This window comes from Strongylocentrotus purpuratus, unplaced genomic scaffold (assembly GCF_000002235.5).
Source record: "Strongylocentrotus purpuratus isolate Spur 01 unplaced genomic scaffold, Spur_5.0 spur5_scaffold_1, whole genome shotgun sequence".
NCBI classification, from domain to species: Eukaryota; Metazoa; Echinodermata; class Echinoidea; order Camarodonta; family Strongylocentrotidae; genus Strongylocentrotus; species Strongylocentrotus purpuratus.
Genome location: NW_022145594.1, coordinates 48,047,166 through 48,071,487, shown reverse-complemented (window position 1 = coordinate 48,071,487; position 24,322 = coordinate 48,047,166). Strand labels below are relative to the sequence as shown.

At 39.9% G+C, this 24,322-nt stretch overlaps 1 protein-coding gene across 1 annotated transcript; it reads left to right on the top strand.

Annotated features, from left to right (window-relative positions):
* The first annotated feature begins 609 nt into the window (after window positions 1–609).
* LOC115921403 (uncharacterized protein K02A2.6-like) lies at window positions 610–1,146 on the top strand. Its single transcript, XM_030978866.1, has one exon. It carries the CDS (start codon window positions 610–612, stop codon window positions 1,144–1,146), a length of 537 nt encoding a protein of 178 aa, XP_030834726.1.
* Window positions 1,147–24,322: the final 23,176 nt, after the last annotated feature.

Here is a 24,322-nt window from a genome sequence, read left to right as displayed (position 1 = left end):
TTGAAATCAGTGATGTCATCCATGTGCACTCAACATACTTTAACTCCTCAAATCACTTAACTAGGATGAGTCCACGAGAGGACTAGGAGCAGCACTACAGGAGGGGAAACCAGTTGCATTCATGATTAAAGCATTGACAGAGACAGAAAGCCGATATGCAAACATTGAATGAGAAATGTTAGCGGTAGTGTTTGGCTGTACAAGGTTTGACAGGTACGTGTATAGAGCACAATTCACATTGGAATTCGACCATAAGCCGCTGGCAAGCATCCATAGGAAAAACCTAGCCAACACACTGCCCTGACTGCAATGGATGCTTCTCCGTTTGCAACCATACGACTTCGAGCTTGTATACAAGCCAGAAAGAGATGGTTTTTCAAGTATCTACCCAAAGAAGCAACCTACCATGGAATTTGACAAAACCATCCATGCAATCTACATGTCTCCCAGCAAGCTAAGACAGCTACAAGAAGAGACAGAAGCTAGCAGAAGCTTGAGAGTGCTTAAGTAGGTAATCCTAACTGGCTGACCCGAAGACGTGAAGTTCCCAAAGAACTGCGTCACTACTGGTCGTGCAGAGATTCCTTGGAAGTAGAAAATGGTCTCATTATGAAGGGGGACAGAATCTTTATACCCAAGCCTATGCAGCAGGAAGTGACACAGAGTCTTCATGCAGGTCTTCAAGAAATGACAAAGACACAACTCAAGGCAAGAAGATGTGTTTACTGGGATGGATTGTCCAAAGTAATTGGACAGATAGTGAGCTCTTGCCAAGCATGCAATGAGTTACAGAACGCTCAGTCAAAGGAGCCACTACTTCAGCATGAAGTACCCCATCATCCGTGGGAAACAGTTGGAACAGACTTGTTCCACTTTGAAGGTGACAAGTATCTCATCGTCATAGACTACCGGTCTAAGTTTCCCTTTGTGAGGAAGGTCAGAGGTGGTTGCACCAGCTCGACTATTGTGCGAATCCGAAAGAACATATTCAGTGAGCAAGGCATACCCTTGAAGATAGTTAGCGACAATGGACCACAATTCTCCTGTCGAGAATACAAGAGTTTCACAGAGAATTGGAATATTCAGTGTGTGAAATCAAGTCCTCATTATCCACAGAGCAAAGGACTTGTAGAGAGGGCAATCTAGACAGTCAAAGCAATCCTAAAGAAACTGAAGATGTTTGAGAACTACCCCGATTGACAGTAGTTTACCATCACCAGCTGAACTACTACAGGGGAGAAAGTTCAGGAGTAACCTACCCATGAAGGTTAATCAGTCACCACACCGTGATGAAGTCTATGAGAAACTCCAACAGTGCCAAGAAAGGCAGAAGGAAGTATTTGATGTAAGAGGAGTTAGATATCTACCCCCACTGCCTTTGGGGTCAGAAAGTGACAATAAATGCTAGATCAGGAAACCAGCAACTGTTATCGGACAGTGCCAAGAACCCAGACCATACATGATACAGACACCCAATGGAAGTCTTTGAGGGAATTTTATCTGTATAGTGTGAAGTTTTGCATCAAACCATTGTTTGCTAGAAACTATTTCACATTATGGCAACCTGTTTGCTCTGACATGAGGAGGTTCCAAAACTGACATGTTTCTATAAACTTAAATTGAAATAATTGCAAGAGAAGTCACCTATCATTCACCTTAAGAAGCTATAGACTTCACTTAAGTACACCGGGAGGTAATCAATTTAACTTGCACTAGCTGTTTACATTTCCCCTGTTATTGAGAGGAATTACTCCTAAAACCAAAGGAAGAGAAATTACACTAATTTTAAATTGTGTTTACGGGTAGCCGTATTAGGGCATAGAGAGTGTTATGTCTACATGTAGTTTTTTTTTTTTTTTCGTTGCCACAGATCTCATTTATTTTAGTTACATTGATTTTGCACTTCATTCAGAGAAGACAAGAAGGTCTTATTACTTTGAAAACCTGGTGATTATTCCATCACCCTCAAACAAACATTACCTAGTGAGTCTTTGTAATTCACATCATTTAGATAGTTTCCTAATGCATTTTATTTAATTTTATTTTGGGGTGGAGATTGTGCTCCCCAAAATGGTTTAGGGTTCAAATTTGTTCAACCCAAGCTGGATATAGGGGATCTACATCCAGAGATTGATGGCAGATAGGAGGGGATTGAAAACTTTGCATCCTCAAATCGATTTTGGGAGGGAAATTGACATTTATGCATCTCATAAGGCCTAAAAAAGATGTTGTACTGCCCTTTAGGTACCAAAACATGGGTCGGTCGGTCAGAATTTTTTTTTTTTAAACTCCCTCTTTGGGCTGATATTTTGCAGTTTTTAATGCTTCAATACATTTTTTTCTTATAAGAAAATAGTTTAAAAAAATAAACCTCTTTAAAAAGCCGACCGTCGATTTCAACATTTTTGGGTTGGTCGCTAAGGGCAATACAACATCTTTTTTATTTATAGGCATAATAGAGGTTGGGGTTGGGGCAATTAATTCAAATTTATGCATCTTAAGATGGAAAGGGCAAATTAAACCCCTGCATCCCAAAATGACTGGAATCTTTGTAACCCAAAAAGTGGCTGGGGTGAGGGTGGAATGAATGCATCCAAAGATTGATACAGGATTGAACTTGTGCATTCAAAAATGGTTGGGGGATTGAAATTATGCACCTTAACATTAGCATTGATTAGAGGAGGATTGAAGTTTATCCATACCGAGATGGACTTTGGGGAAGGGGTGATAACTGGTGTAGTCCAAGATTGAAAGGGGGAGCTGTTTAAAGACTATTGTGGTGGGGGAAAATGACAACATGGGATATTGTAGCTGTTGTAGATTCACATAGTTGGCATTCATTTGTAAAAAGAATTTCTATAACCTTCTTTGCACCATATTCCTGGTACACAGGAATTATTTGGAATGAGCATTTTTGTTTTCAGAAATATTTTCCTTCTAAAATGAATGATCCAATTGATGCTGATCATAATGAGCAGTTTACCTTCTGCTCCATATAAAACTACTGTGTGCTCTTAGAATATTTAGTCGAGATTTTTCTGATACGGAGATCCCACTAGCAGTAATCCAGAATTGACTCTCTAGTTGGGTAGTCGTTGTCTCATGCTTTCCAGGACCAACATCAATTCATGATCCATTGATGAGCTTTAATGACTGTTAGCTTTAACATTCATTTTGCTTGATGCTACTTTTAGCTATCATTGTTCAATCTCAGTAATTTCCCACCTGATAATGCTATAATTCAGCAGTATAAGGCTGCATTATTGTGGAGCCTTTCAATAATTTTCTATATCAATAGGGAGTATATAATAGGTCTACCTTGTAGGGGAAACAGATCTGCTAACAATTTTTATCCATGTCGATCACGATTTTGCGTGATTTCAACATCGCAAGAGCTCCAACTTTTAGTGATAATATAGAAGGAGTCCTATTGTATGGGGAGAGGTAATTATGTGTTACATATTCCCTCTTCATGTGTTTAAAGAGAAGGTTGAGTTCTGGGAAGAGGTGAAAAATAATTTGTGAGCGTTACTCATTCTTATTATGCAAGTGTGGAAGAACATCAGATAAGACATGTTCCCTGAAAAGCATGGCTCTTCAAATGCCTTCATATTCTAAATATGCATGTAACATCGTAAAAATCGGGGGGGGGGGGGGCGGCTTTTTACGCCACGTGTTCGTGTAGTCCCATATACATCTTTCTGTGTACAGTGTTTGTAACTTTACCAAGACTTGGCCAAATTTCCTATCATTTTGATGATTCCAGAACCTTGCAATACACACAAATTCTTATATGCTAGATGATCAACCTTTTCTGGTCGGTTCCACACCGTTTCTTTCACAATGCAATCGCATGACCAGAACTCAACTTCATCTTTAACTCGGTAACAAGCAGCATTGTGTTTTACATGTGTACATGTACATGCATATGAGCATCTGAAATGCACCACACTTGACCTGATCAAAACGTTTCTTCACAGAATTTTTTCTGACACATGTAGGAATTGACTTGTCTAGATTTACATGTCACTCTACTCAATCTTGACAGAGTGGCCACATAATGGACAGATTCAAGGAAAATGAATGGGGTAAGAGGGTTTAAGGTAAGGAAATGAATGGGAGAAAACAAGAAGAAGAACAGAAAAGCAAAGGACAAGAGAAAGGAGAAGAAAGGAAACAAGGGAGGAAAAAAGTGAAAAATATTAAGAGGTAGGATATCCTAAGTAAAGGCCAAGAAGAAACCAAAGTCTTTTAAGAGGTATCTGAGAATCACTCACCCATGTTCTCCTTGATGTTCTGCTTCATGGTTGACTTTCCCAAGTGTGGTCCATGATCTGATGATGCAGAAAGAAGCTTTTGTCTGAATTCACTGACTTCTCTCCTGGAAGCTGGATGGCACCTAAATTACTCTGACTCATCAAACAAAAGGTTAGGTACTGAACAGATGGTACAAGTTTCTAAGAGCCCGCATGATAAGAAACATGTTTTAGCATTTGCCTGTATATTCACCAAAATAATTTTGCTCCCATCCCTATAATATTGTAGAAGATATTTATAGGCCTACTTACCTGATCAGCCCCAGGCCCTCCCTCTCCTTAACCCTCTATCTCGCTATCTCTCTCCCCTCTCTCTTCTCTTTCTCTCTCTCTCTCTTCTTTCTCCCCCTCTCTCTCTCTCTCTCTCTCTCCCTCTCCCTCTCCTCATTCCACCTGACCCCGCCTTCTCACCTTCTCACAAAGCTCTCTATATCTGCCCTACTTCATCTAAGCCTTGCTCGATTGTTTCTCTTATTATTAGAGATGACCTGATATACTTCATATATATCATTCCTAGAGAATGAATTAAAGGGACATATGAGCTGTTATCTGTTATGCATAGTGAATGAAGAGATGGCCTGGCCTTATGCTTTATAAAAACATTGTTTGAGAATCTTCCTCCACGCAAGTCCTGTCCAAGTGCAGGATGCAGGATCGAGCATTGGCAGAACCCTTCCAGGTATTTTAAAGTACATGGTTCGATAGGAGGGGGCAGACCAAAAGCTCTTCGTTCCTATAAAATGAAGAGAAAGGATAACTGAATTCTCTATCAGTTAAAGAGATGGCTCCCAAATGCTATATCATTAAACCAATTCTGTAACACATTCAGATTTCCTTGTTGAATGAGACTATTGTCTACAGTGATGGCAGGCTTCATCAGATGACTGGTGGTGATGAATAGATGTAGCTGCAAGAATGGAAGTCGGAGAGGATGGGCGAATGGGAATATACAAAGAAAATAATTACGGTACTGTTCTTTCACGTCATGAATCCAGTGAGTTGGTCTGTCATCGATGATACTATTTTCCCAATCGATTATTCCAGTAGACATGGTCGTTGATGACATTGTGGCATCATCTTCCTGAATCTTGCTAACATTTCTGCTTTCTTTTGATGTTAGGAATTCTCCCTAAAGCTCTTGCTGGGCTCTTGATTTTGTACCTCCTTGTGTCGCTCCTGAAAAGGAATGTGATACATCACTCCAGCTTGTAGAGTCTGCCTATTTATAGGTCAGATCAGTAATCTACATATTCTGAAGAGAGGAAGCTTGGAAGCGAGGAAGCTTGGAAGCTGATATGTTGTACTTCTTGTAGACTCTAATTCTGTTGACTTGGAGGATGATAACCTTATCACCTGGCATTTTGTTAAATAAATCATGTGGTGATGTGCTCGTGAAAATGTTGATGAGAACATGAAGACATTAAGAAGAAGATAAATCCTTGATGTTGTTATCCAAGTGAGCTCAAAGATTTCCTTTCCTTGTTTTGCAACAAAATCCTCCCCTCAGTTCTTTTTATTGGATTCTTCAGGTCCAGCCTGACTGGAACATTCCTAATGTTTACACCATTAGTCGAACATGTGATATTTTTTATGTCAAAACAGTTTCCATACATTCCTAGTCACTCCATTTTGTTTCCTTGAAGAAGATTAACCTCTTTGTACATTCCCATTATGTCGACCAGTTGGGACTGCCACTCTCCCAGCTATGGCTAAGCTTCACTCCCACTCCTCTGACAAGCCTGCTGTCTTTTGAAGCAATAGGTCTCACAAGAAAATATATTTGAAAATGTAGTCAGAAATTGTTGGCTAATCAACTCTATGAACCTTTTCAAGGATGCTCAGACAGAATGAATTTAAAGATGTGGCAAAATGTGCTCTACCATTCTTAAAGAATGATTTGAAAGGATGGCCTGATATGATCTACCATTCTCAGTGCCTAGGAGGGGACAAAACAACTTAATCACTATAACACTCTTTCCTGCCTGTCTTGTGCAGGTGTAACACTTCCCCTGATTCCCTGGTTTCATGCACAGGTGGTGGCTGTCACATGAAACCTCCATTTAACATCCTATCTGGAGGATTGTTACCTAGGCTGAGTGTATAGAACAAAGGGGGGGGGGGGGGTTCTAGTAATAGCTGACTAATGCTTCAGTCATCTGCCGGAGTTTGATTGGAACCCATGGCCTTTAGTTTGACAGGCAGACGCTCTTCTGACTGGGGTAACTCGGTCACTGGCATGTTGGTTTCATGAGGACCTGTTGCAGTTCCAATGGGCCATAAAGCATTTAGAATACTTTTTGCAGGACTTCTGAGGTAGTGTCAGTAGTGTACAGTGATGATGTGCAAATGAACACTATCGTCCCGCAATAGTTTGCAGATAAGGCTTTTTTCTGCATTTGTCTTTCTTGTCCATGGTTTAATTGGCAGGCTCCTTATCAAAAATCAACCCTGTTTTTAAATGGTAAGTGTGCTCATAAACAGCGATATATTTTAGGTGTCACTAGAAAGGATCATCATGGTAATTATAAGTGGAGATTCAAGGGCAGAGTAAGCTATATTACTCAACTAAGATAAAAAAACTGATATAATGGAGTAAGATATGCAGAGATAAGCTGCAGGGGAAACCACCTAATGCTGCTTTGGTTATAGGTTCTAGTGAGTCAGTTTATCTGCATTCTGAATACTTCAAGGTCTATTAAATTGGTCTTTCACACCTAACTGTTGCAGGTGTCTGCCAAGCCTCGACTGGAGAGGACTTTCACAAAGCTAGTGAATCAGTTACATCTATATATACTGATCATATCTTAGATTAACACATCCAGGTTCATTAGATCGTTGATAATCACAGGTGTCTTTCAAGCCTTAGACTCATGAGGAGTTTCACAAAGCCAGTGAGCCAGTGAATCAATTCTATTTTATACTGACCACATTTCAAAGTATTACGTTTGCATGCTGATAATCATAGGTGTCTTGTAAGCCTCATACTTACTAGGACAATTAATCCACAATGCCAGTCAGTTTTTATTTGCTGTTATTTTAGGATGACATAAACACATGTCACAGTATTGGATACTTGAGCTGCATTGTAAGCCTCAGAGTCATGAGGACTTTCACAAATCATCACACTTGACTTATTAGATTTGCATGCTTACAATTATCAGTGTGTCCTCAAACTTTTGAAGATTTCCACAATACTAGTAAATCAATTATTCTGACAATATCTGATATAAAATCAGATGTGCATGGTAAAAGTCATCAGTGTCCTCATACTTGTAAAGCTTATCTGTACTAGTTTACAGGGGGATTAGACCACACTGCAAGGACACTGGACAGGTGGTTATTTCATCAACTCAGCTCTCAGTTAACATAAGATAAAGAGGATCATGGGGGACCAATGGTCACTGATTAGGCATTGTGTGTTATATAGAGGGCGCAAGTAGCTACAAGTAGTGCAGTGGGCCTTTAACGACTTCCACAATACCAGTGAATGAAATATTGAGCACATCTGATTTCTAAGATGTGTATGCTCATAATCATCAATGTCTTGCAAGCCTCTTAGTTACTAGGACATTTATTGCGTTAGATCTTCTGATAATCATTTCTAAGTCTCGGACTCGTGAGGACTTGTTGTAAAGTTGGAAAATATCAGTTTTATCTGCATCATCAGTAAACGAAGGTGTAAAACACGCTAATAAACATAGGTGTACCGGTATCTTAATTCTTGTCCTTATATATAGAGACAAGATTGGAGCTCATCTCTCGGACCATTTGAATAGATGCAAATACAGTTTACAGTCATACTTGTAGTGCTAATATATGCTCATATTTTGTGGTTAAAAATGCAATGAAGTTCAATTGCATTAGTAATTGGCTTTGATGTTGAACATGTATCTCAAAGCTGTCTAATATTACTTTGTAGACGTGAGATATCGTGCACATGGAACTATCATAATATAGCCTTCACTTCTGTTCAAGCATGCCATGTCTGGCTTAGAAGACAGATAGTTGTCTTTTAACAGGGAAATACCAGCTCATTTCTTAAAGAGTATTGGATATTTAAAAAAAATATGGATCACTTTCATCAGACATGGAAAACATATAAAGCATATCTTATTGTTAACAAATCCATAGAGTTGATGAATGTGGATTGTTTAAAAAAAATCTTATACAAAATATATACACTCTATGCTCTCATTCTATTTCACAATCAAATTAGTGGCTAGCAAATATTGCAATAAGCCTCTTGATAAAGAAAAGAATGGTAGTTAGTAAGGGAGGAAAGAAGAGAAAGTAAAGAGATACCAACAAAAATATACACACTTACCATGATGCAGGCATAAGTAGAATACTTTTTCGTGCTTTGGGCTTTCCCTACCCCCAAACTTGGCCAAATAAGTATATAAATATGTGCAGGAAATGTTGGTGTTGTATTCTACATACTTCCAAGACCTCTACATTAATTCCTGCAAGCAAATGTATATTTTGGACAGGCAAAACAATGCTAATTAACATGCTTATCTTACCATACTGACTCCATGAAACCTGCTTCTCATCTGTCCAGTGTCGAACCTGATGCCTGGGTCTTCATAATTCAAGTGTCAAACAGTTTCCATGAGAGTTGTCAGTGATTCCAAACAAAAGCTTCCTTCAACATCATCGTCACATGGATCACACTGTGGAAGAGACAACCTTGAAAACCAGAACAAAAAGGAGGACATGGGTTCGAGTGCCCAGATCTCTGAAAAGAGGTTAGTAACTGCTTGGTATTTAAGTAGGATATGGAAGTGGAAAGAGATAGAGATAGAAAGAAAGAGTGAGAAAGAGTGAGAAAGAAGGATATTTATAGAGAGAGAAATTAAGACAGAATGAGAATGTAAGAAGGTACGTAGCAGCCAATCTTTCCCTGTCCAGAGCCATAGATAATGAAGTGCTGATACAGCACTCAAGAATGAGGAGTTCATCTACAAGGTCGAAAAGAAGACTTTAAAAAGCCCAGTAAGTGTGGTGATAAGCCAAAGGGTGCAATCAAACTAAATCAACCCAATGTGCATCTTGTTTTCCAGCCATACTTTTGTGTTTATATAAATCAATATAAAAACATGGATCAGCCTTTGTCTATGGCAACTGTTGTGAACAACAGGGTAAAGGGAAAATGCCTAATAAAGATAATAAAGATTTGGAAGGGGATAGTGAAGAATAAGAGAAAGGAAATAGAGAAGATAAGAAATTATCAAAGGTACCCAGTTTTTAAAAAGGTGAGATTGTAGGAATAACGAAATATGATAAAAAGAAGGAGCTGGATGTAAAAGGGTTGGTCGAGGTGAATTTTTGTTAATGGGAGCATATCTAACAAATTAAGATTAAAGGAATTTGTGTGTTTTATAGGTTGGAAGTTTTGGAACGAGAGTATGTTTAAAGGAGAAGGGAAAGAAAAGAAGGCTTGCTCCCATTATAGAACTATATCGAAACAATTCTCGCACCGGGGGTAATAATATTTTGGGAGATTCTAGGACACACAAGATAGGGAAATAGAAAAGGTCACTTTGCGGATAATAATTACTGATTGGGCAAAAGGATTTGATTGACTTGTGCATAAATTAAAAGCTCATTTGGGATTGAACAGTGTATTTGGGGCTGGGTTTGGGATACAGGGATAATCCAGAGATTAGTGGCATATAAAAAGTAATGTAAAATTGATTTGGGAGGGAGTAGAGTATAGAAGTGCACAGTAGAGCTTAGAAGTAGAAGACAGTATAGAGTACCTGGGGGGGGGGGGGGGGGGGAGAAGGAGGTAGAAGCCATGAGCCGAATAAACTCTTTAAGATATTTTATAACAACTTCACCATGTTGCTCATCCCTTCTAGATGTTTGCCCTTTTCTCTCTTAAACTGATTCCGGCGTATTGTGCAGAGAAGTTTGACCTTCGACCAAGAGACACAAAATAACTATTTCCAGCTACGTTGAGTATTGTGTTATAACTAATATGAACTCTGTAGTGATCTAGCCGAGGAGAGACAGGGAAGACAACCAGTTAATTCTTGTTATCCTTTTTGGCTTAGATTGAAATCCAGAACTTGTAATTGTCCTTAAAGGGATCAGTTAACTTTGTCTCAGATTCTGAAACAAAATCCTGGATTTAGCTCATGCTGCAATCATAATTATAAATCTTTAGGTCAGTCAGGAACCCCATGACTTTAACAAGCCAATCGCCCGTCTGATTCATAACACTACAGAGCTATTGGGGAAAACGAGTATGGTAAAACCGGTCACTCAATGAAGTTTTATTTTTTTAAGCACTTCTTGATCATTTTAAAGCTCAATTTTGTTTAGGGCTTCAATATTACATCATATCAAAGACGCTGATATCATGTAGGGTCGTGCATCTCAGATTTAACATTGTTAAACGATGCCTTTAATTGTGGGTATCTTGGTGTTGTTGGATGAGAGAGAGACTATGAATGAGACAGTAGTCTTTTACATTTCGGTTGAATTTTTAAAGCATTTATTATTTACAAATACGGGCTGCCCGAAACAGTGCAGCGACAAAGCGCCGTAAATCGAGATCCGTCAGAGGCAAAGTTATGCCCTACAGATGCTCGGGGGCCCTGCGGAGTTGTATCCTAATCCTGATACTAATCCTACTTTTCGCCACTATATTTTCGTGAATAGACAACAGCGTATCCAACCTCAACCTGGTCTAATGACTGGGCTGGATCACAATTGTTCTTTTCTTTCATAGACAGTATCTGGGGTCCCCATACAGTTGATAGGTTTGTAGACAATTATAGTGCCAATTTACCCCGTTTTAATTCAAAGTTTTGGTGTCCAAATTCCAGTCAGGTTGACACATTTTCTGTCTCGTAGGAATCTGATAATAATTGGATCGTTCCCCCATTCAAGGTCAAGCCATCAAAAATGTCAAGGCATGAAATACCCTAGCCACTCTGGTGGTTCCTCGTTGGCCATCTGCTCCTTTTTTGGCCTGCTCCTTTTTGGCCTTTGCTTTTTTTCAATATCCAGCTCTTTTTCATCTATAGTAATCCAGACAATATTTTGTTCAAGGTAGAAATTATCGTTGATAAATACAACAATCAGAATGTTAAAGATTGAAGAACATGCATGCACTATGTTTTACTTGCTTGTATGCAGGGTTTCATAGATGTGACAAATTGTTGAACATTAAGGTTAATAAATAATATCCATTTTTGTGTTTCTCACATCAAGAAGGATCTTGGGTGGTTGTGTCTGCAACAGGGAAAGCCACCTGCCCAGTAAATATGCTTTATAAATACTTGAATAGTGCAGGTATTGTTGATTTGTTGATGGATGAGTTCATTTTTCAAAGGTTGTCTTTCTGTAATTTCTTGAATTCATTCAAGCTTACAGGCGGTAGGCTATCATATACGAGATGCAGGGAAATTTTCAAGGACTCTCTAGAAGCGATTGGAGTGGATTCGGAGTTGTTTGGTCTTCACAGTCTCAGAGCAGGAGGTGTTAGTGTTACCGCAGCAGCAGCGATTCGTGACCCGGACAGATTATTAAAGAGAGATGGAAGATGGGTTTTTGATTCTTCCAAGAATAGGTATGTGAAATAAAGGAACACTTTTTAATAAGATGCTTGTTTCGCTTAATTTGGGAATTAAATTGTACCTGAATGGAACTAAACATATATGTGACATGTGGTAATTAATCTGGAAAAGATTTATTTACGCTTGAGTTTGGGAATTAGGTAATAATCACATACTGCCGGGCAGAGATATTGAAGTTTTTATTGATGTCTTGCACGACACTAGCAATTAACATAGATTATTCTAATTTTCTTTCCTATTATCAGTCATTACTGGGGTTGCCAATTTGTTACATTTTATTATCCCAACCAACCACTCCAGAGTACGACCGAAACGTTGAGAAGTGTTTAGTTGCTTCGTTGCTGGAAAACTTCCCTTTGTACCTCTTAGCCCATCTATTTCCCCTGATTACATGCCTGAACCGCCTGTTTTGTTTAAGCATCCATCATAACTATACTGGAGGCAGCGCATAAAATTGTTTTGTTGAAGACCTTGCCGACGGTTCACATGTTTTTTTTCTTTCGCCATGTAGGCTTTGCTTGTTAACCCGTATAATACAGGTCTAGTAGTTATGTGGCTAGTCAGAATTGTTTAATGTTTAATTTTAATTTGGAGTTAATATTGTTATTTTTTGTCGTGTTGTGATTTGAGCTAGAATAAATAAATAGGCAGGCATACATGGGGACCGGGTAGTCTTGATTAAGAATTAAGCCTGCAAGTGACAGAAGGAGAGTTAGAAGAATTTGTTGAAGAAGTAGGAAAGCTGGTGGTTACTAAGTTAGGGCGGAATTCAGTAACAGCAGAACTACAAGGTCAGCATACTGTGTCTTTCCCAATCGTGAGCAAACATGAGAGACTTCAAAGAAAAATAGACCCCAGCTAGTTGCTAGATAGTCCAGTAGAGGTGCGAGCAGTCATCTTCGCAGCCCTAAACTTGAAATTAGAAGAGGATGTGGTTGAACGAAAACCCCACCTATTGTCTTTTTTCAGTGGGGACCTAAGGCTAAAAGGGGTCAAGGTAGGATTTGAGGGGTGGAAATATGAAGTTGACTGTTCGTCAAAGATTATAGTCATGCTCCCCTGATGCCCTAGTTAGGATGGAACAGAGATTGTTGAGAGGGGAGGCTGGGCAGATTGCTTTTAGCATGGGGCCAGAGGCCTCTATGAAGGATATCGGCCGTATAAACTAGAGGGTTCTACGAAACTGTGGAAAGCCGGGCCACACTATTACAGCAATTGCATTGCACCCAGCAGACAGTGGGGGAACCAATAGCAATGTACAGTACCCGGCTACAATTGCTGGTAGAATGGGTAGAGCGCAGTGGTGGACTTCCAGGGGGACGCAAAAGATGAGACATTTGATGGACAATAACGGTGAAGGGGGCAATTAGGCATCGATACAAGAGTGTGCATGATTTTGATGGGGTGGTGCGGATTGCTAGAGCCCTGGAACAGGCGATAGAACATAAGATTTCCGTTGCCAACATCCAACATCCAAAGGCGCAAAATCTTACCACCACGACCGAACCAAATACTGCTGCCCCTTCCAAAACTACCCAGATACAAGTAAATGGCAAAGAGCTCTGTAAATTAATAGAGAGGGTAGAAAGGTTGGAGTTGCAAGGAATAGATTCAAACACAGCAGGAATAAGAGTTGACCTACGTCAAAGGGGGGCCTTTGTTTGCCAAATAAAAATGTCAGAGTTAAAAATGTCAAAGGTTAAAATGTCAGAGGTAAAAATGTCAAAGGTAAAAATGCCAGAGGTTAAAATGCCAGAGGTAAAAATGTCAGAGGTAAAAATGTAATTTTAGGCCGTTTAAGGTGTGAGGGCGAGGGACATTTTGTGTGGAGTGTGCATTACTACCTCAACCATGCAGGCCCCCCTACCCAGAATCTACCCCCACATACACCCCCAGCCAATCCCGATCCTGCAAATTATGGCAAATCAGGGAGAGTAATGCCTCTAAAAGGGCAGGGGCCACCACACTTGGACAAGCAGTAGGTTCCAACTCGGGTGTTCCTCCCCCCAAAAAAATGAAAGCAAAGCTATAACACAAGGTCGAAGGTGCCATATGCTTGTTAGATACCAGGTCCCGGGTGTCTACACTGTCAAAAAGCTTTTATATCCGTAGCTTATTCCCTGTCCCCCTATTGGAAATCTTTGTTTCCTTACTCCCCAATAAACTATAACGTAGTCGTAGTACCGAAGAACTTGATATTGAACCCAAAATTGTGACAGTAGATATAAGGCCCGACTAGATGGCCAGACCATACCTATTTTGATACAAAACCCCACGAAATCACCCTGTAGGTGTCTCACCATGCCAAATTTGGGGAAGTGTATTTATGCCAACCGTTAAAATCCGTCCAGATGCAAGAGACCACCACCACCATAAGGCCAACCAGGCAGAACAAGAAGATGCATGCATGGTGATTGAATGGCCGATCAACTAGATTTTTCAGGCTCTCCTGCCCCGGAAGGATTCATTGATAAGAGTTAAGTCGGTAGTCTCAGAATATCCACATGTATTCAGCACTTTCTCTATTGAGAACATAATGAAATCATAGAGCACGTACCGCATTCCTGTCACAATCCCTAGCCAGTTAGGGAGCGATTTAGGCGTATCACCCCTTCCCAGTACGAAGAGGTACGCAACCATATACAGGAGATGTAAAAAGGTTAGGGAAGGTCATTAGTCGTCTAGCCATCCATGGTTTCAAGTTAAAGCCATCAACATGTTACAAGTGCCAAAAGTGCACTATCTAGGACATATCCTTTTGATAGCAACTGACCCCAGTAAGACTGCAGCTATTGCGAATTGACCCACACCGCAAACAAAGAAGTACATGCATTTTTGGGGTTAACTAATTATTACAGGACGTTTGTCCCCAATTTTGCCCGGTCGCTGTGCCCCTGCACGAGTTATTTGGAGGACCTCATGAGGGTAAAGAAGGAAAGACCATCTATCCCTCTGCTCATTATTATGCCTGCTTGGTGCCAAATCTAAATATTTCCTTTCCGGCATCAACTGTACAGACTTCCAACAGCTACCACTGCTAACCAATGTTGTTTAACCCTGTCAGCTACTGACATCTCAATATTTCCTTTCTGGCAGCAACTGTACAGACTTCCAACAGCTACCACTACTAACCAATGTTGTTTAACCATGTCAGCTACTGACATCTCAATATTTCCTGTCCAGCATCAACTGTACAGACTTCCAACAGTTACCACTGCTAAGCAATGTTGTTTAACCCTGTCAGCTACTGATATTTACATATTTCCTTTCCGGCAGCAACTGTACAGAATTCCAACAGCTACCACTGCTAACCAATGTTGTTTAACCCTGTCAGCTACTGACATCTCAATATTTCCCGTCCAGCATCAACTGTACAGACTTCCAACAGTTACCACTGCTAACCAATGTTGTTTAACCCTGTCAGCTACTGATATGTACATATTTCCTTTCCGGCAGCAACTGTACAGAATTCCAACAGCTACCACTACTAACCAAACGTTGTTTAACCCTGTCAGCTACTGACATCTAGATATTTCCTTTCCGGCATCAACTGTACAGACTTCCAACAGCTACCACTGCTAACCAATGTTGTTTAACCCTGTCAGCTACTGACATCTCAATATTTCCTCTGTACACCATAGCCCATCTATTTCCCTCGATAATGTGCCTGAACCGCCTCTTTTGTTTAAGCATTCATCATATCTACTTGAGGCAGCGCATAAAATTGTTTTGTTAAAGACCTCGCCGACGGTTCACATGTTTTTTTTCTTTCGCCATGTAGGCTGTGCTAGTTAACCGTTATAATACGGGTCTAGTAGTTATGTGGCTAGTCAGAATTGGTTGATGTTTAATTTTGATTTGGAGTTAATATTGTTATTTTTTGTCGTGTTGTGATTTCAGCTAGAATAAATAAATAGGCAGGCATACATGGGGACCGGGTAGTCTTGATTGGGAATTAAGCATGCAAGTGACAGAAGGAGAGTTAGAAGAATTTGTTGAAGAAGTAGGAAAGCTGGTGGTTAATAAGTTTGGGCGGGATTCAGTAAGAGCAGAACTACAAGGTCAGCATACTGTGTCTTTCCCAATCGAGAGCAAACTTGGGAAACTTCAAAGAAAAATGGACCCCAGCTAGTTGCTAGATAGTCCAGTAGAGGTGCAAGGAGTCCTCTTCGCAGCCCTAAACTTGAAATTAGAAGAGGATGTGGTTGAACGAAAACCCCACCTATTGTCCTTTTTCAGTGGGGACCTAAGGCTAAAAGGGGGCAAGGTAGGTTTTGAGGGGTGGAAGTATGAAGTCGACTGTTTGTCAAAAGATTAAAGTCATGCTCCTCGGATGCCCTAGATAGGATGGTACAGAGATCGCTGAGGGGGAGGCTGGGCAGATTGCTTTTAGCATGGGGCCAGAGGCCTCTACGAAGGATATCGGCCATATAAACTAGAGGGTTCTACGGAACTGTGGAAAGCCGGGCCGTACTATTACAGCAATTGCATTGCACCCGGCAGACAGCGGGGGAGCCAATAGCAATGTACAGTACCCGGCTACAATTGCTGGTAGAACTGGTAGAGCGCAGTGGTGGACTTCCAGGGGGACGCAAAAGATGAGACATTTGATGGACAATAACGGTGAAGGGGGCAATTAGGCATCGATACAAGAGTGTGCATGATTTTGATGGGGTGGTGTCGATTGCCCGGGCCATGGAACAGGCGATAGAACATAAGATTTCCGTGGCCAACATCCAACACGCACAAAGGCGCAAAATCTTACCACCACGACCGAACCAAATACTGCTGCCCCTTCCAAAACTACCCAGATACAAGTAGATGGCAAAGAACAGCAGGAATAAGAGTTGACCTACGTCAAAGGGGGGCCTTTGTTTGCCAAATAAAAATGTCAGAGTTAAAAATGTCAAAGGTTAAAATGTCAGAGGTAAAAATGTCAAAGGTAAAAATGCCAGAGGTTAAAATGCCAGAGGTAAAAATGTCAGAGGTAAAAATGTAATTTTAGGCCGTTTAAGGTGTGAGGGCGAGGGACATTTTGTGTGGAGTGTGCATTACTACCTCAACCATGCAGGCCCCCCTACCCAGAATCTACCCCCACATACACCCCCAGCCAATCCCGATCCTGCAAATTATGGCAAATCAGGGAGAGTAATGCCTCTAAAAGGGCAGGGGCCACCACACTTGGACAAGCAGTAGGTTCCAACTCGGGTGTTCCTCCCCCCCAAAAAACAAAAACCCCGGAGCTCCCCCAAAAGAGATTTTAAACCGGTTGGTAGGGAGAGCCAATGAAGGCAAAGCTATAACACAAGGTCGAAGGTGCCATATGCTTGTTAGATACCAGGTCCCGGGTGTCTACACTGTCAAAAAGCTTTTATATCCGTAGCTTATTCCCTGTCCCCCTATTGGAAATCTTTGTTTCCTTACTCCCCAATAAACTATAACGTAGTCGTAGTACCGAAGAACTTGATATTGAACCCAAAATTGTGACAGTAGATATAAGGCCCGACTAGATGGCCAGACCATACCTATTTTGATACAAAACCCCACGAAATCACCCTGTAGGTGTCTCACCATGCCAAATTTGGGGAAGTGTATTTATGCCAACCGTTAAAATCCGTCCAGATGCAAGAGACCACCACCACCATAAGGCCAACCAGGCAGAACAAGAAGATGCATGGTGATTGAATGGCCGATCAACTAGATTTTTCAGGCTCTCCTGCCCCGGAAGGATTCATTGATAAGAGTTAAGTCGGTAGTCTCAGAATATCCACATGTATTCAGCACTTTCTCTATTGAGAACATAATGAAATCATAGAGCACGTACCGCATTCCTGTCACAATCCCTAGCCAGTTAGGGAGCGATTTAGGCGTATCACCCCTTCCCAGTACGAAGAGGTACGCAACCATATACAGGAGATGTAAAAAGGTTAGGGAAGGTCATTAGTCGTCTAGCCATCCATGGTTTCAAGTTAAAGCCATCAACATGTTACAAGTGCCAAAAGTGCACTATCTAGGACATATCCTTTTGATAGCAACTGACCCCAGTAAGACTGCAGCTATTGCGAATTGACCCACACCGCAAACAAAGAAGTACATGCATTTTTGGGGTTAACTAATTATTACAGGACGTTTGTCCCCAATTTTGCCCGGTCGCTGTGCCCCTGCACGAGTTATTTGGAGGACCTCATGAGGGTAAAGAAGGAAAGACCATCTATCCCTCTGCTCATTATTATGCCTGCTTGGTGCCAAATCTAAATATTTCCTTTCCGGCATCAACTGTACAGACTTCCAACAGCTACCACTGCTAACCAATGTTGTTTAACCCTGTCAGCTACTGACATCTCAATATTTCCTTTCTGGCAGCAACTGTACAGACTTCCAACAGCTACCACTACTAACCAATGTTGTTTAACCATGTCAGCTACTGACATCTCAATATTTCCTGTCCAGCATCAACTGTACAGACTTCCAACAGTTACCACTGCTAAGCAATGTTGTTTAACCCTGTCAGCTACTGATATTTACATATTTCCTTTCCGGCAGCAACTGTACAGAATTCCAACAGCTACCACTGCTAACCAATGTTGTTTAACCCTGTCAGCTACTGACATCTCAATATTTCCCGTCCAGCATCAACTGTACAGACTTCCAACAGTTACCACTGCTAACCAATGTTGTTTAACCCTGTCAGCTACTGATATTTACATATTTCCTTTCCGGCAGCAACTGTACAGAATTCCAACAGCTACCACTGCTAACCAATGTTGTTTAACCCTGTCAGCTACTGACATCTCAATATTTCCTTTCCGGCATCAACTGTTGAGACTTCCAACAGCTACCACTAGTAACCAATGTTGTTTACCCTGTCTGCTACTGACATCTCAATATTTCCTTTCCGGCATCAACTGTACAGTCTTCCAACAGTTACCACTGCTAACCAATGTTGTTTAACCCTGTCAGCTACTGATATTTACATATTTCCTTTCCGGCAGCAACTGTACAGAATTCCAACAGCTACCACTACTAACCAAACATTGTTTAACCCTGTCAGCTACTGATATTTACATATTTCCTTTCCGGCAGCAACTGTACAGAATTCCAACAGCTACCACTGCTAACCAATGTTGTTTAATCCTGTCAGCTACTGACATCTCAATATTTCCTTTCCGGCATCAACTGTTGAGACTTCCAACAGCTACCACTGGTAACCAATGTTGTTTACCCTGTCAGCTACTGACATCTCAATATTTCCTTTCCGGCATCAACTGTACAGTCTTCCAACAGTTACCACTGCTAACCAATGTTGTTTAACCCTGTCAGCTACTGAAATCTACATATTTCCTTTCTGGCATCAACTGTACAGACTTCCAATAGCTACCACTGCTTATCAATGTTGTTTAACCCTGTCAGCTACTGACATCTAGATGTGAAGGCTTTACGTGGCATTGTGTATTTTGAATTATAAGAAAGGATAGGGACAAAATGTAGAATATACAATAGCACATATCAATAAATTTCTTGCCCAAAGATATTATTGCTTTGTTGGGCCATGAACCAAAACACTTTACAACCCAAGGTCAATTCTTTTAGCTAAAGAATGGCATATGTATATACTTAGAGAATTAAAAAGGGATATAGTTTGAAGTTAAGTAACTGACAATGGGAAATAATTATATAAATTAATGTCTTGACAAAGGTCATGAATGCTTTGCTGGACCTTGAACCCAGACACTTTACAACCCAAGGTCAATTGTTGATACCAAATAATGGCATGTTTATGAGAACAAATTCTTAATCAAAGACTTAGAAAGGGATATAAATGAACATTTTGAAATTGACAATGTGAAATATATAGATTAATGTCTTGCCTAAGGACATAAATGCTTTGCTTGCCATGAACTCAGACACTTCACAACCAAAGGTCCATTCTTTTAGCTATAGAATGGTATGTTTATAAATCAGAGACTTAGGGATATAGATTAGAATTATGAAATTGACGATAGGAAATATATAGATTAATGTCTTGCCCAAGGACATAAATGCTTTGCTGGACCATGAACTCAGACACTTCACAACCCCAGGTCCATTCTTTTATCTTTATAATGGCATGTTTATAAATCAGAGACTTAGGGATATAGATTAAAATTATGAAATTGACAATAGGAAATATATAGATTAATGTCTTGCCCAAGGACATAAATGCTTTGCTGGACCATGAACCCAGACATTTTACAACCCCGGTAACTTTTTGTAGCTATAGAATGGCATTTTTAATTTATAAAATATAAGTAATCAGAGACGTAGTAAGGGATATAAGTTTTCCGGGATAAATTAACATTTTAAAATTTGACAATGGGAAGTATATAGATTAATGTCTTGCCCAAGAACATAAATGCTTTGCTGGACCATGAACCCAGACATTTCACAACCCTAGGTCCATTCTTTTAGCTTTAGAATGGCATGTTTATAAATCAGAGACTCAGAAAGCCATATAATTGACAATGGGAAATATATAGATTAATGTCTTGCCCAAGAACATAAATGCTTTGCTTGACCATGAACTCAGATACTTCACAACTCCAGGTCAATTCTTTTAGCCATAGAATGGCATTTTTATATGAAAAAATATGTAATTATTCAGAGTCTTAAAAAGGGATATAATTGACAATAATGAAATTGACAATAGAAAATATATTGATGAATGTCTTGCCCAAGGACATGAATGCTTTGCTGGACCATGAATCCAGACACTTCACAACCCCAGGTCAATTGTTTATACCAAAGAATGGAGTGTTTATTAGAACAAATTCTTATTCAGAGACTTAGAAAGGGATAAGAATTAACATTATGAAATTGAAAATGGGAAATATATAGCTTAATGTCTTGCACAAGGACATAACTGCTTTGCTGTACTATATACCCAGACATTTCTCAACTGAAGGTCCATTCTTGTAGCTATAGAATGGCATTTTTATAATATATGTATTTAGAGACTTAGAAAGGGATATAATTGACAATAATGAAATTGACAATGGGAAATGTATAGATTAATGTCTTGCCCAAGGACATAAATGCTTTGCTGGACCATGAACCCAGACATTTCACAACCCCAGTAACTTTTTGTAGCTATAGAATGGCATGTTTAATTAAAAAAATATACGTAATCAGAGACGTAGTAAGGGATATAAATTTTCCGGGATAAATTAACATTTTAAAATTGACAATGGGAAATAAATAGATTAATATCTTGCCCAAGGACATGAATGCTTTGCTGGACCATGAACTCAGACACCTCACAACCCCAGGTCAATTGTTTATACCAAAGAATGGAGTGTTTTAAAGAAAAAATATATATTTAACCAGAGACGTAGAAAGGGATAAAAAAAAAGGGGAAATTGACAATGGGAAATACATAGATTAATGTCTTTCCCAAGGACATAAATGCTTTGCTGGACCATGAACCCAGACATTTCACAACCCAAGGTCCATTCTTTTAGGTATAAAATGGAATGAGTTAAAAATCAGAGACTTGGAAAGCCATATTATTGAAACAATGAAATTGACAATGGGAAATATAGAGCTTAATGTCTTGCGCAAGGACATACATGCATTGCTGGACCATGAACCCAGATATATCACAACCCCGGGTCAATTATTTTACCTATTGAATGGCATGTTTATTAATCAAAGACTTAGAAAGGGACTTAAAAAGGGATATAATTGGCTTTATGAAAATGACAATGGAAAATGTATAGATTAATGTCTTGCCCAAGGACATAAATGCTTTGCTGGACCATGAACTAGGAAATTTCACAACCCCAGGTTAATTTTTTATACCAAAAAATGGAAAGTATTAAAGAAAAAATCTATGCTTAATCAGAGACTTAGAAAGGGATATAAATTAACATTTTGAAATTGACAATAGGAAATATACAGATTAATGTCTTGCCCAAGGACATGAATGTTTTGCTGGACCATGAATCCAGACACTTCACAACCCCAGGTCAATTGTTTATACCAAAGAATGGAGTGTTTATTAGAACAAATTCTTATTCAGAGACTTAGAAAGGGATATGAATTAACATTATGAAATTGAAAATGGGAAATATTTAGCTTAATGTCTTGCCCAAGGACATAACTGCTTTGCTGTACCATATACCCAGACATTTCTCAACTGAAGGTCCATTCTTGTAGCTATAGAATGGCATTTTTATTTGAAGAAATATATGTATTTGGAGACTTAGAATGGGAAATAATTGACAATAATGAAATTGACAATGGGAAATATATAGCTTAATGTATTGCCCAAGGACATAAATGCTTTGCTGGACCATGAACCCAGACACTTCACAACCCCAGGTCAATTGTTTATACCAAAGAATGGCACGTTTATGCCTAATCAGAGACGTAAAAAGGGATTTAATTTGAAATAAAGTAACTGACGATGGGAAATATATAGATTAATGTCTTTCCCAAGGACATAAATGCTTTGCTGGACCATGAACCAAGACACTTCACAACCCCAGGTCAATTGTTTATACCAAAGAATGGCATGTTTATACCTAATCAGAGACATAAAAGGGATATAATTGGAAATAAAGTAACTGACGATGGGAAATATATAGATTAATGTCTTTCCCAAGGACATAAATGCTTTGCTGGACCATGAACCCAGACACTTCACAACCCCAGGTCAATTGTTTATACCAAAGAATGGCATGTTTATACCTAATCAGAGACATAAAAGGGATATAATTGGAAATAAAGTAACTGACGATGGGAAATATATAGATTAATGTCTTTCCCAAGGACATAAATGCTTTGCTGGACCATGAACCAAGACACTTCACAACCCCAGGTTAATTGTTTATACCAAAGAATGGCATGCTTATACCTAATCAGAGACATAAAAGGGATATAATTGGAAATAAAGTAACTGACGATGGGAAATATATAGATTAATGTCTTTCCCAAGGACATAAATGCTTTGCTGGACCATGAACCAAGACACTTCACAACCCCAGGTCAATTGTTTATACCAAAGAATGGCATGGTTATGAGAACAAATTCTTATTCAGAGACTTAGAAAGGGATATGAATTAACATTATGAAATTGACAATGGAAAATATATAGATTAATGTCTTGCCCAAGGACATAACGGCTTTGCTCGAACGTAAACTCAGACATTTCACAGCCCAAGGTCCATTCTTTTAGCTATAGAATGGCATGATTCTAAATCAGAGATGTAGAAAGGGATATAATTAACAATAATGAAATTGACAATGGAAAATATATCGATTAATGTCTTGCCCAAGAACATAAATGCTTTGCTGGACCATGAACCTAGACACTTCACAACCCCAGGTCAATTTTTTTAGCCATAGAATGGCATTCTTATATGAAAAAAATATATATATGTAAACTGAATTGGATACAAGGAAAGTGACATTCCGCGGCATTGTGGAACTAGGAAACCACATCATGTAAAACATTGGAATATGGACGTAATGTGATATGGAAGTAGGTAATGGGAAAGAGGCAAGAATGTGAATATAGGTCATAAGGACCATTTTAGGAAGACAAATGGAACATTTCTTGTTCAATGTTAACCATCCATACATAAAATTTTGTCAACAATGAACCTCTTGCCATGGGAAGCAACACTATAGAATCCACGTAAAATAAGAGCTATACAAGGACATCAAATAATAATGGTACAAATGATGGAAACTAATAAGTGAATAGACTGTCAAGAAACGGTACCTGTTGGGAAGGCAGACGAAGTGGTGAATCTGGTGTGAATGGGTCAGGAATGCTGGTGGTGAATCTGGTGTGAATGCGGCGGGAAAAGCAGGAAGGCAGGAATGCTGGTGGTGAATCTGGTGGTGGTTCTGGTGGTGTACCTGGTGTGAATGCAGCGGGAAAGGCAGGAAGGCAGGAATGCTGGCGGTGAATCTGGTGGTGAATCTGGTGTGAATGCGGCGGGAAAGGCAGGAATGCTGGTGGTGAATCTGGTGGTGAATCTGGTGTGAATGCGGCGGGAAAGGCAGGAATGCTGGTGGTGAATCTGGTGGTGAATCTGGTGTGAATGCGGCGGGAAAGGCAGGAATGCTGGTGGTGAATCTGGTGGTGTACCTGGTGTGAATGCGGCGGGAAAGGCAGGAAGGCAGGAATGCTGGCGGTGAATCTGGTGGTGAATCTGGTGTGAATGCGGCGGGAAAGGCAGGAATGCTGGTGGTGAATCTGGTGGTGAATCTGGTGTGAATGCGGCGGGAAAGGCAGGAATGCTGGTGGTGAATCTGGTGGTGAATCTGGTGTGAATGCGGCGGGAAAGGCAGGAAGGCAGGAAGGCAGGAATGCTGGCGGTGAATATGGTGTGAATTAGGCAGGAAGGCAGGAATGCTGGTTTTACAGAT